Source organism: Eretmochelys imbricata, chromosome 13 (assembly GCF_965152235.1).
Source record: "Eretmochelys imbricata isolate rEreImb1 chromosome 13, rEreImb1.hap1, whole genome shotgun sequence".
In the NCBI taxonomy this organism is placed as follows: Eukaryota; Metazoa; Chordata; order Testudines; family Cheloniidae; genus Eretmochelys; species Eretmochelys imbricata.
Window position 1 is genome coordinate 12996879 of NC_135584.1, and position 14189 is coordinate 13011067.

Genomic DNA, 14189 nt, shown 5'->3' on the forward strand with positions numbered 1-14189 from the left:
CAGCATGCTTTATATAACACATGCATATGTCCAGGTTGAGACCAAATATTGAAGATTAAATGTTTAAATCTGTTTTACCAGTTTGCTTAGGCTGAATACTTGAGCAAGAAGCTGTTTGTGCATTTCTTTGCTTGGTAGGAGAGTTGGAAGAAAGCTACCCCCATCCCATCCTATTCAATTCAACATTAGATAGCTCACATGGTGCACAGAGTTTATCACTAGATATAAAGTGCAAAATGGATATTAAAGGATATCTAATTGGTTGTGGGGTTTTTTTTAATTAAAACTAGCTCCGTGGGGATTCCTGCCATTCCTGACAGTCATTAGGGAAACTTAAGCTGCTAAAGTAGCAGCCATTCTATTTTAAGCTTAATCTAAAGCAGGTGCTTGTTCCCATACCCAATTAGGCCAGTCTTTAATGTTTAGTTTATGGAAAAGCAATCCTCCTTGTGCTGTCTGTAGTGGATATAATTTATTACAACTGCCTTTTTCAATGCAATAATATACATTTTGCATGAATATATTGCTCTTTCAAAGATTACAATGACTTCTTACAACATCCTTGCAAGGTAAATTTTAATGTACACTTTCCAAATGCGGAAACTAGGTAAAGAGAGGTTAAGTGACTTGGCCAAGGTCACTCAGGGAGTCAGAAACCTGTCCCTATCAGCAATGGGGAGAGGACGAGATTTACAAGCAAATTCCCTGACAAACTCTACTAAAGAGACAGCTTCTCTCTTTGGAGAACCACTCAGGAGCAGTAAACTAGGAATCACCTGATGAACCAGGCTCCCAATCAGTCCAGGACTCCCACTCCTTTCCCAACCCATGCCAGGTCCAGGACCTGGGCTGGAAGGTGAAGAGAAAGTTAGGTCAGATGAGAGAGACTCCCCAGCTAGTCCAACAAATGCAGATTGGCATGGTAACAGCACAGACCAAACATGATTCTAAAACCAGCATATCCCATTCTGTAGGCCTCCTCCGAGTGGGGAGCCGGCTGAGGATCTCTGTGAAAAACAGCACTAGGGAGAGAAAATGAGCATTGGACCATGGAGAAAATGTCTGATACTGGATGTACCTGGTGGATTCTGACTGATCCACTTCTTGTCTTGGAGAAAAAAAAATACGTAATAAGTGGAGGGGAAAGCTTATTCACCTGGAAAGCCTAAATTGTCAGAGAAGCCTATCTGCAAGAATTGATGCTCATGTAGAAGAGTATGACGTTGTATAGTTATAGGGAGCCAAAGTGAAGTGAGACTGTCAGGTGAAATTTCAAAACAGGATGAATTTCAGTTTTTCCAAGTATTTTCACTCTTATCATTGTGAAATAAATTATTCTCTGAATAGAAACTGGAACTGTTAAATTTGTAGATTGAATTCAGTTATTGAACTGTGAAAGGGGGATTTTAATCCCACTGCAAGTGAAAAGCTCAACATAATTGCAGCTATGGAGTTGCTTCCAATGCCTCCATAATATTGGTTAAATAGATGGATACTTGAGGTAAAACCCAGCTCCAAAGAAAGTCAATGGCAAAACTCCCATCAATAGAGCCCTGTGTGGATACACAAATGTGTATCTAGATCCGATCCACTATCCACAAAAATTATCTGTGGAGTTGTAGGGCTCTACACTGGGGGCTGGGCTGAGGCTCCAAGTCATCCCCCCCGAGTCCAGACAGGGAGAGCCATGTGGGGCACCTGCGTGGAGTCTCAGACTCTCCACCTGCCCTCAGCAGGGTGAGGAGCTTGCGGGGGTGGGGGGAAAACACAGCTGGGGCTGCTCTCAGCACCCTCTCCCCACCCCACTGCGAGCAGATGGAGGGTCCGCCGCGGCTCCCCACAGCTCCCTGGCTGGGCTCCATGCTGGCCTGCCATGGGGGAGACCTGTGGAGCTGCCCAGAGGCTACTCAGGCCCCCTGCCCAGAGCAGGTGGAGGGTCTGCTGTGGCTCCCCACAGCTACCCATCTGGCTGTTACCGTCGCTGGGCTGGAGCTGGGTCGGGAAGAGCTGTGCTGGCAGCTGTGCTGGCAGCTGTGCGGAGCTGGGGTAGACCCTCCACTTGCCCTGGGCAGCTCGACAGGTCTCCCCCAGGCCAGGCCAGAATGGAGCCCAGCCAGGGTCCCTGCCCCAACCCCACCCCACTCCACCCAGCGTTCCTGCCCCTGAGCCCCTGCCAAATGTCCCTGCCCCCCACAGCCTAGGGCAGGTGGAGGAACCCAGGCTCCCCACAGCTGCCAGTGTGGCTCTCCCTGACCCAGCTCTGGCTGGGGAAGGGGATGGCTCCGAGCACAGCCTGGTCATGGTAAGAGCCGGGTGGGTAGCTGTGCGGAGCCACAGTGGACCTTCCACCTGCCCTGGAAAGGGGGGCCCTCCCAGCCCCCGGCCCATGTTCCTGCCTCCCAGGGCAGGTGGAGGAACCCAGGCTCCCCACAACTGCCAGCGCGGCTCCCCCTGATCCAGCTCCAGCCGGGGGGCAGGCGGCTTGGAACTGCAGCCCGGCCACTGTAAGAGCCAGGCAGGCAGATGTGGGGAGCTGCTGTGGATCCTCCACCTGCCCTAGGCATGGGGCTCAAGCAGCTCCCCGCCCAGTGTCCCTGCTTCCCAGGATCCCTGCCCAGGGCAGGTGGAGGATCTGTGCCGTGGTTCCTCACAGCTGCCACTTGGCTCTTACCATCAAAGCCCTGCGTGGATACAAAATTTGTATGGGCAGAAATGGTCCATGGATATCCACATCCATGGATATAAAGCAGATACCCACGGATGTGCAGGGCTCTACCCTTGCTTCCCATGCTTATTTTATTTTGATAGTTTCTTTGCCAAACCATGTGATAATGTAGCTATAAATATTTAGCATTATCCCATAGGACTACTACATATAGTAAAAAGGTGTGCTTGAACACACATTCATTTGTTGTCGAAGCAGGATTAGATTGCAGATAAAAGGACTGTCAATTTCTGAATTGTACCACACTGAACTCAACATTTGTGCTTACATAATAAATGAAAAGAATGAAGAGGGAAAAAAAAATACAGAACAGGAAGAACAAAGCTAATTGCTAACGCACCCACATTTTATATTTATGTTTAAGTACTTCCTTGAAACTCAACTAAACCTCAACTTGACTTGATTAGAATATTAATTGTATGTATCCTAAGTGTTAACATATTTGGACAACTGAAATGCTTATGTATGTTTCATGACAAATTCCCATGGAAATAATGCTATCAAAATAATTACAAAATATTAGTTGCATTCTACACACATGAATCAGAAAGACCACGTAGACAAGTATAAACAAATCTAAACTTCCAATTATTGCTGATCATAAAGGAAGGCACTTTTCAAAATAAATTACAAGGCTAATTAATTGCTGTCACACAGAAAAGTAACAATGTAACATCGTTGTGCAGTAGCTTTAAAAGCCTACTACTTACTGTAATTTTAGCTTGGTTAGTTTGAACAAAGGCTATAACATTTAAAAAAAAAAAACTAAAGTTTCCAGCTTTTATTTTGATCACTTTAGGTATTATTGCATAACAGCATCGAGTATTGTTAGACACTGAATAATTGGAAGTGGAAAGTTAACATTTAAAAAGGCCTGCTAAATTTCAAATAAGGTTAAAAAAAGGGCTCAGAGGAAGGCATATGACAATCAAAGATGACTAACATCTAAAAGTTGCTCTATTCAAGCACTGACATATGCTATGTAGGCTACCAGGAACCTTTATGGTCATATGACAAAACCAACCACTTACTTCAGTCAAAGTTACAGGGACAGACTTGATCAAAATAAGAGCAAGTCGCTGTGCCTTGCTGTTCATGCACATAGTATCACTCAGTTCTACATAGGCAATGCAGTTCTGACTTGGACTTGAATTGGACTGGCTAACATGTTCAGTTCCTGTTAGAAGCTTTAGGATAGGAATCAAGAAACATGGATTATAGACGTTTTGGAAGCAGCACATTTCAGGAACCTGCAACGCAAGAGTGCAAAGAAAGATTACCACTGCGTTTGAAGACACAAAGGGCCCAGATTTAAAATGGTCTTTATTAATGCACGCCCCCAAAGTTTGCAAGTGCATCTCTTTATCCACATAAAAGAATGCACACATCTGGGTGAGCATTTGCACATGTAATTACACTATTTTGCTGGGCAAACATTTGAACTCAGAGATTGAGAGCACTTCTTTTGGGATGTCTGCAATTTAGTCCACAGCTTTTTAAATAAATGTGGTCAGATTCATCATGTAATTATTAAAGAAGAATAATCAAAACACTCTTCCATACTCTTGCAAAATGATTCCAAGAAGAAACTGAAGAATTCATTGAAATGTATAGATTGGACTTCCATAGTCTAGCCTGTCTAGAGTAAAAAGGAAAAAGGGGTGAAATTAGCAGCCATAGTGTGGTAAAAAGGCTTGCAGTTTCTAAAGAGTAGCTGGGAAATAACATTTAAATAAAATAGATTTCAGAAGTCAATATTTCCATACCTGGCACTATACAGTATCTGTAAACTTCCCCCTTAAATCAAAACTACTATCTGGCACAGACATCATTTAAAACATGTAAAAGTTTTCCATACATCTGGACTTTTTATATTAAAAACAAAGCAGATGGGCTAAAGGCAGTTTTCTTTGCAAGGTCACAAATAAAATTTTTTTAAAAACTGAGTTTGATATTGATTTCTCCAAGGAGTCCTCGGTAGAATTCTTCTCTCTTCCACCCAAACCTTGAGTCAGAATCACCAATCTTTCAATGTGTTTAAACACACTGATATTCATTTTAATGTGCAAGGTTCATAAAACAGCTTTAACCAGATGAACTAAATGCTTCTCCAAAGTCTGAAAACATCAAAAGTTATGGTAATAAGTGTGTTCATATTTTTCAGTTGAGCTAAAAGGATTTGGATCCATTAATTTGTTTTAATTAAAGGCAAATTGCTGCTTAATGGTGTACAAAACCCAGCCTCAGTGCTACTTCAACTGCAAGGAAGAAAGCTCCAGCTCAAGTTTCAGCATGGTGTGATGCCATTATCCTCCACAGTTCTCCACCAAAAAAGATGGAAGCCCAGACTTGGTATTTCTAATGTAAGAGGGGAAAAAAAGCTAGAACACTTTTGGGGGGAACAAACAAACAATTTTGGTGCCTTCTTTAAAAATAATTTAGCAGTAAATAGCAAAACATTTCCCCCACCTCCATTCTCCTTTGAAATGGAACAGAAGACTATTGTAAAAGTTTTTACTTTATTTCTGAGATCATACTGAGCTTTCTGAATGACTCCATCCTGACATATGTTAATTCAAAGTGATCTCCAGCACCTTTAAGAGAGACGTGTACTGGTTTTGACTAGAGTCAAATTAGTTAATGTAAGAGAGGAAATATTGTGGGGGGGGTTTATTGTTAGCAAGCAGTGTCAGAAAGTTACAAACATTAAATTTAGTCTTAACTAACACAAAGAGAAGTTCAATTACAACTGCAGCTAAATTGTGTAGGTAATCATTCTACATCTAAAAGCATAGAAGGATATATTTACTAGTAAGCAGATTCTGCAATCCTAACTGGAACTGCAATCAAGAGTAAACTACTACTCAGTGTAACTAAGGATGGCAGAATCTGACCCCAAAGAATTATATTTTTTGTAAATAATCTTTTAAAGTAAGTCACATTACCAGACATGGATTTTGGCCATCTATTTCTTGTTTAACAATAGCTGAAAACAACCTAAGTTTATAAACAATTTGCAAAGTGAATAATTCCAGATAATCAGATTACAATGAACACCCTGTATCAGAGTTACACAGAAAAAGCCTCAGGGAAGAAAAGCAGCAATGACTTTTACAATCATGCATACAATTGTTTCAGAAATAGTATGCTGTGTGAGTAATCCAATTGGAAGACTCTTCCTTCGAGCGTTTTGCTGAGCTGTGTGACGTAAAAATAGACTTGTATGCCTCTGATTTCTCCTCACTGTTGGCAATGGATCTCTTGGTGGTGCCAGCTGAAGCTTTACTGATTTTTTCTGATGCAGAAGAACTTTCATTAGCTTCTAGAGAAGAAACGAAAATTCAATTTCTCTAATTTGCAAATTTAAAAAGCCCCTAAGTTATTAAATCATTTTTGTACCTCTGGAAGATAAGTTTATTGATGGCTTGATTCAGAAATCTGACAGCTATGAATATCTTTCATGAATGTATGAGGTAGGTTCTAGTTTGTCATTTGTACCTCTTTCCGCACATACAAAATTGGCAACTAAATCTAGATACAGGAAAGTATGTCTCTCTCCACTCTGTGTGCATGTACACCCTCCCTTAGCCTTCTGCACTGCTTAACGCAGTATTGACATCATCTACTCCTGTATGCAAAAAACAGAGCTCTGAACTCTGGTCTTAGCAAGTAAGTGTAGGAGGCTATTTTTCTTCAGCTACTGTTTTAGGATTCGTTATTAAATGACAAAAGCTACAGTTGTGACATGTTTATCACTTGGGAATCTATCTATTCCCTTTATCATTGATGAAGTGAATGCCAGAATCATCATTTATAAACTGAAGAACTCAGCCCTTCTTTGGGGAGAGGCAGGGATCAGACACTTTTATAATGAAAATACTCTGATTACTACACAAAAGCACTATTGCTCATCATATAACTATCTCTGGATTCATCAAACAAATAACTTTCTCTTCCGAAAATGTTGTCTTCTCTTACTGTAACTTACATGATTTTGAGTCTCATTTCTAAACTCTGACTGACCTTTACAATGTGCTCATTTTTATAGCTCTGGATAAAAAAAATCAATATGAATTAGAGACATTAAATTTTGTCATATTACCTAAAGTCATACTGCTACTCTTAGTCTGGACTAATGGGTAGCCAAGTGTAATCTTAACTGCATGACTGCTGCTGAATATATTAGGTATGTCCTGAAGTTACTCTCCAGTGTTCTGATATGTAACAGAACAGCAATCAAGTTATTAAAATATCCAAAGCTGATTAGTTTAGTTTGAAAGGAATGTCAAAAGAGACTTGTCCTTCTTCAGATTTAATGGGAAATAACAATTTTTCTGCAAAAGTTATAAACTCCTCCCCAACACTACCAACCTTGCAAACTTAGATGGGCAAGAATATTTATTTTTACCAAGTTAAATCCTATAAAAACTGGAATTGGTAATGAAAACCATAAGGTGACCCTGTCTTATTTTACACTAAATCCTCTATGATGCATTGAACAAATCTCTCACAGGGTCATATACGGGGGGGGAGGGGGATAACACTACTTTTAGCATAGCTGACGCTTTTATGGTTTGAGAGGAAATAGTAAACAATCTTCTTCAACTCCTAAATAATGGTATTAACACCACAAAGTGGAACCGATTAAGATACAATCGGTAAAACAGACACATAAAAGAAAATATGGATGATATTAAGGACCCAATTGTCAGACCCAGGCTTCTGGGTGTGCATGCAAACATTGGACTGCACTCTGCCCACATGCTTGTGCATTTGGAAAGTTTTAACACCTCCATGTGTGCACAAATGTTAGAATTTTACCTCCTACTGGGCTTTATAAGGACAAATTCTCTAACACTCTGCACGTGCTTACATTAGAATTTTCAAGCATGTTTGCAACACGTGGTTGCATGGGTATGTATGAGCCATTTTGAGCACACACCAAGGGAGGCAGGGTAAAAGCCTGGTCAAAAATTTGGCCCCAAATAGGTTACAAAGAATCTCTAAAAATATCTGAACACAGGAAAACGGTTTATGAAAATTTTCCCAGTTAAACTGAAACAAAACACCAACCTGCACTCTTTGTGAAGACAATCTGTTTCCTTTCTCCAGAATTAGTGTTCATACCATCTTTCGCAGTCTTTACTTCTGATGGTCCTGGAGAATCTGCAGAAAAGGAAAAAAAAGCAAAAGCATAAGCTGGTTAAATTACTCAGAAGGTAAATGTAAGTTATAGCTGTGACGACGTTACCTTCAGTGGTGTCTTGTTGAGAGACTGATTCCGCTGCCTTACATTTCTTTGATTTCTGAAATAATATAAGCAGAAAACAGGTTACATTTAGAATCTCCATACTGGATATCAAATCAAGTTTGCATTTGATAGAAATTCAAGTCCCTTTGCTATGCTTATGTTTTTTCTACAATGAACTTGTTTCTTTCCATACAGCTGCTTTATGCTTTTCTTACTATTTTAGTATAGAAAATAATATTTGATTAGCTTGGAGGCATCTCAAATAACAACACATAGGTTGAAACTAAGCTGCCTAGAAGCAGGTTTTTTTCTTATTTGGTTTCATCTTTTTACTAATAAAATTAGTCTTTGTATTTTTTTTAAAATGACCAGCTCTTCGGTAATTTTATTGACTAGCATTGAAACCATTTGGTGAGATACTACAGCTGTGCACAACTGTAATGAATAATGGCATTTCTGAACAAAAGAAACTTCAGCATAAACAAATAATTGGAATCCTTACTATAATTCAATCTTTATTTTTCTCAATTAATCTTGGTTTTAGCTGCTTTATATTTCCTAGTTTTATGAAGGCATTCCTTCTTATATGGATACTCACTTGAAAAACAAAGCTTAGTAGAACAGTTCATTTTAATTTCTTAGAAGGCTGAAAAAATATCAGTTCAATAGCATCTCTTGGCAAGATTTTCAAAGCCCACTTTTGTATGTGCTCAAATAAAAAAATCTGTTAGACTATGTAAAAATACATTTAAAAAAACCGTATGAAAGTATCAGAGAAAAACAATGACAATATTTGATGTTTAAAGATTTGCAGATACTGTCAGCAACTGTAAATTTCTTCAAAGTGAAGAAATTTACTAACATTGCAAACAGATGACTAACCCCAATGAAGGTAAACGTTTAAAATATGTTGCTGAATCTATGAGCTTGCATACTGTCACAAGTATGATTTAATCTTAGGGGAAAAAGTGACCTAGCAAATGCTGCTCTTAGTCTTGTCCAGCAGGTGATGCTAAAAGACCACTATTATAAAGCCAGAAATAAATTACTCAAAAAGAAAGGGCATACTTGTGGCACCTTAGAGACTAAACCAATTTATTTGAGCATAAGCTTTCGTGAGCTACAGCTCACTTCATCGGAATACTCCTTTTCTTTTTGCGAATACAGACAAACATGGCTGCTACTCTGAAATAAATTACTGTGATTCCATCCGATGAAGTGAGCTGTAGCTCACAAAAGCATATGCTCAAATAAATTTGTTAGTCTCTAAGGTGCCACTAGTACTCCTTTTCTTTTTGTGAATACAGACTAACACGGCTGCTACTCTGAAATAAATTACTGTGATTTTCTTTGCAGTATGTGGATGTAAAGAGTACTCTTTTCACTATGCCTCCATCTTTGTGTTATGGACATGCAAGACACTGAAATTTACAAGAACGCTATCTGAGTGCTTCAGAAAACAGGATTTTTGTATATTTCAATAACCTGTCTGCTTCAAACACAGAACAGGCAGAGAGAAGGGATGATGTATCGGAAACGTCTTCGTTCTTGGAAAAGGTCTGCACACTAAATCTGACAATGGATCACCTGACAACAATTGAGGCTTTCACATATTAGTTCTTCATCCAATAAGCAGACAGAATTAAACTTAACAGCTTACAACAAAAATTGCATTTTCAGGGTAGGTTTTAGCATTGAGTATTTCTTTAGCAGCCCAACTAACAAGCCTGTCACACTTGCCTGCTCTCCAGTTAATCCAGAGTCCAAAGTTCTTACTGACACCGGATAACCAATTAGAGGTGTTGAACAGAAGAAGATGCAGCCCTAATAATATTTACTGATACTACTGAAACAACATGGATTTGGGTTTTTTTTGGTTTGAACAATGCAGAATATCTACAAAAAACTTGGCATAAGACACGTTTCTCTCTTCCACGTCTCAATTTTAGTTCTTGAAATGATCAGGAAACTTCTCATTTCTGAAGATAGATGAGGAAGCACTGTTCTTGAAATGTAGACCTAAATAAGAGTTTTGTTCATTCAAATTTGCATATTTGGATGGTTGCTACCCAGCAATTCCAAAGACCAAGGAGGCTCCCCATTGAACCAAGGAGAAGCTGCAATGAGCACACAGTATTTATATTAAATACTTCTTGTATAATATGCTACTTTAATTCAGTTTGACAAGGATAAGAACAAGATGCACTCTACCCACAGGAGAAAGGAACAGCAACCAAAGACCAAAATTAGATTGTAAGAGAAGTTATTACTCAGACTGAGTGAAAATAAGTTAAATGTAAAAACTAGTGCCAGTAAAATAAGTGTTCTTTCGTAGGGCTTGAGTAGGTAGCAACAACTACAAATTAGTAAAATATGGGTTACTAAAAATGGTAATAGTTATTTTATTAAAACCTATTTATAAAAGACTACCATGAACTTAAGAAATGAATATAAAACATATTGTAGAATGAAACTTGTATAGATCTTATAGGCAATCACCTGTTTTAAACAACTGTTCTAAAAGATTCTCAAATGTATCAACTACAATTCTGTTCCTGTGTTATTAGAAAACCATCTCTAAGAGGTCACTTAAAATGGGCTTCACCATAATATAAAAGCAAATGCAACTGAGGATAAGTGACACACAGAATAACTAATTAACACATTCCAATTACACATGGCTGGCCTCCAGCACAACAGCACTGAAGAAGCAATCCTATTACCCTGGTTGGAGAATTAATTTTGCATTCTGACATATTTTAGCTTTCTTTCCATTCAAAAGCTGACTCAAAACAGAAACAGCTGAAAAAAGCAAAACTACCCTGGGACTATTTCAAAATAAGTTGCTGCAGCAATTTAGACTCTTTAGGCCAACTATAATTCTTGACTATTTCATGAAACACAGTGAGGGGGAGTCTCCTGGAAGCTGGGTGGTGTTCTCAGCACATATTCAGGGTGGTGAGATAGTGTTTCGGACTGAGGGTAGGAGAGAGGTACAGGTGCAAGGAGGAGCAAGAATAAAGCAGTTCGTATTTCGAGGATCCTACCAGTTCTGTAGTTAAAGTTATAAAAGGATTTTGGCATGACCTTTTCATTTGGATTCATTCTTGGACTCTACTGACCACATATTACTCTCTTGAAAAGTCCTGAATTTGTGTACATATTGAATACAAATTTAGTCACTTCCTTGCTTCAGAACAACTACTCAAGTAGTAGCTAATCTGGTACAGAGCCAATGTTTATTTCTCTCTGATTAATTTGCTAGATTATAAATTACTGAGGTGAGCAGAGAGAAAAGGTGGAGCTATTCTGAATAATACAAGAGTTTAAACTAAAATTATGGTCGGAAAAACACACCCCAAAACTGTAATTTGGTCAGCAGATATGGGTAACAACTTGATGCTTGTGAAAAGTACCACAAAATCTAATGACAAGAAATTAGGACCTTGGTTTTACGTCTCCACTAGCATGGCGCCCCAGGTACTGTGGAAAGGGATTGGTTTTGCACCAATTTAGAAAAACAGTGCCACCAACTGCACCACCAATTGCCAAAATACTAGGTCCAAATATTGGCCAAGACTGACACTACTTAGTTGGTGAGATCTGATGATACCAGAGCTCGAGATGGGCATGGCTATCAATGTCTGTTAGAGGCTCACCACCCTGAACAAAGTTACATATCCAGGTGGCTTTTTAAAACAGACTAGAATAATGAACTATAAAGCGATGCACACACTATCCACATACACAGGTGACTAGGAGAAATATTTTTCTTCCAGTAGCAGTGTCCCATGAGTGAGTTATGTACTTTTATTATGCACAATAAGGATCAATTAGGAGTAGTCTTTATGTTGAATATCTGCAAAGTATGTTTCAATATATTTATTTCTATTGCATTTTTTCCCCAATTATCTTCATTATCCTTTGTATTGACATTACATTATGGTATGCCAAAGTGGCCGCCATACACTTGAATTGATGTTGGTTACTTTGGTCTTAAGCATAACAATATCTTTCCGGGACTTGGTCTGGAATAGACAGTGGAGATTACTGAATAAATCCCCTACACTTCAGAATAGTATGCAGAAAATCAAAATGTTTCGCACCTAAAATGCATTGTCTTGCTGCAGGAGAATGCTGTAGAGAAACAACTAATACTTTAAAAAAAATTGTTCTGGATAAAACTGAAGCATTCAGATCAGTGGGTCCAACGTGAACTAAAAAGAGACTTACCAGCAAGAAATAAAATCTGGATAGCTTAGAATGAATGTGATTCATTCTGAGAATCAAGGAAGAATCTCTGTTTCTACAAATTGAACTTTCACCTATGAGATCTATTCATAAAATCTCATTACACACACACACCACTTCCTAGCATTTTTAAATCTCTGTAAAATCATTACCTTTCCCACTTTACTCTTAAGCCTTCTCTCCTCCATTCTTTTCTTCAGCACTTCCACATCGTCTTTATTACCATTAAGTATAATCACATCAACATCTTGAAAGGGAACACCACACTTGAATAGAAAACAATGAAACAAAACATAACTTTTCAAGATTGGAAACAGATGTTTATGCTTGATGGATCTTTGTTTTAAAAGTACAGTTTTTTTTTTAAACACACTTCAAAGAACTGCCACATCCTTATCTTTCCTTCCCTCTGCCTTTCCATTTTCATTTTCTCTCCCCATTTTTCTCAGTGTATATTTCTCTATTTTTAGACACTGATCAGAAACTGCAGCAGAAATGGCATTATACTATGGTCTTGCACAGAAGTGCTCCCACTCATGAGGGTGACTAAGGAATGAAAACTACAGTTAGCACGGGTAAAGCATCTGCATGGGAGCCCAATGTGATTCCATTTTGCAGCAGCTAACTGTGCAGGTTGCCTCATACTTGTCAACTAGGAAAATGGAGGCATATCCATTAGTCCTCATGCTTGATGTTTGTTAAATACTGAAAGTTAAACATTTGCACATATATTAACCCCAATTTAATCTAGACCAGTAGCATGTATACATGTAAAGGTGACATGCAAAGGGTTGTGCACTAATTTTGCTTCTTTCTGAGGTATAAATGAGGGCTGAAAAGAATTTTTTTAATGTTTTCCCCTTAAGCGATGGTGAATTTTTCACACACCCTCTGTTTGTTAGGTGTTTGACTTAAAACAAGAATAGTTTTGAACAGTGCAACCAAAAATTCCTCTTCTGTCAATTGTGCCAATATTCTCTCGGTACCTGTGTTAGAATCCTACTAGTTCTCCAGAGATTCGTAACATTTTCCACCAAAAAAAAAAAATCTAGACAATAACTGAATTTCTAATAGGAAACCAAAACGTCAAGCCCCCTTCATACCTCATAAAGAAGAAAACAGAGCCTAAACATTTTTTTTGTTTTTAAAGCACTTTGAAGGTCACCTTTAAAAAGAGTGAACATGGGTTTTAGGGTTTTTACCACACAAAAAGTCCTTGAGTCTTTCTTGTAAATAATCACATTGTGAGAGAGAAAGCTAAAAATAAAAGTGAGCAATTAGTGTCAAATCAGTTCAGAAAGTTAGTTTAAATCAGTGCAGCCCTCTTATCTAGGCACACTTATATTGGTTTAAGAGTGCCTTGTATTGCTTTAGCTCAACTTAAACCTGCAAGTTTATCTCCATTCAGCACCAAGCCAAAACCGTGACTGGCTGACAGTATACAGATCGTTTGGAGGGGCAGCTCACTATTGTATCTAATTAAGAATACACACACACAAAACACATCTTGAAGTGAATTTTGTTGGTGTTTTGATAGGTTAAAACTTTGCTGTAGCATAAACAGATTACTTAATTAGCTTTTGGCACAAAAAGGGAGACAAGACATTTCCTAAGTTAAAAGGCAGTGCTCTAATGAAAAAAAGGTTGTGATGGGAGTCCACTCTCCAATTTCCAAGAAATGTAAATGATTAATTGATTAGGTGGACAACCTTATTTTCAAATATGGTTAAGGATGTGTCTAGGATTACATGTAATTACCAAAAAATCTTTTCATTTTTTTAACATCAGCATTAATATATTTTGGAAAGTTAAGGAAATTAAATTTTCCTTTTTAAGGTGCCTGATGCATAGATTGAATTCAATCATCTGCTACAACAGGGGTTAATTTTCTTGCCCCTCCAGCAGACTTAAAACGAAGGGGCAAGAAATTGCACGCAGCAGAACTGGCGACTGCACATGTGC

The 14189-nt window shown here is 38.5% G+C and overlaps 1 protein-coding gene across 2 annotated transcripts in view; it reads right to left on the reverse strand.

The window, feature by feature from the left end:
* Positions 1–3491: 3491 nt before the first annotated feature.
* The window catches only part of RTF2 (replication termination factor 2), a 52937-nt gene continuing 42239 nt past the window's right edge, over positions 3492–14189 (reverse strand). Inside the window, exons 6-9 of one of the 2 annotated variants that reach the window (XM_077831900.1) lie at positions 12380–12493; positions 7977–8031; positions 7799–7891; positions 3492–6047 (exon numbers count right to left, since the gene is read on the reverse strand). In XM_077831900.1, coding sequence (XP_077688026.1) covers positions 5860–6047; positions 7799–7891; positions 7977–8031; positions 12380–12493 — 450 coding nt within the window. In that variant the 3' untranslated portion in view covers positions 3492–5859. The remainder of the gene's footprint in view (positions 6048–7798; positions 7892–7976; positions 8032–12379; positions 12494–14189) is intronic. The other variant, XM_077831901.1, reaches the window with a different exon arrangement.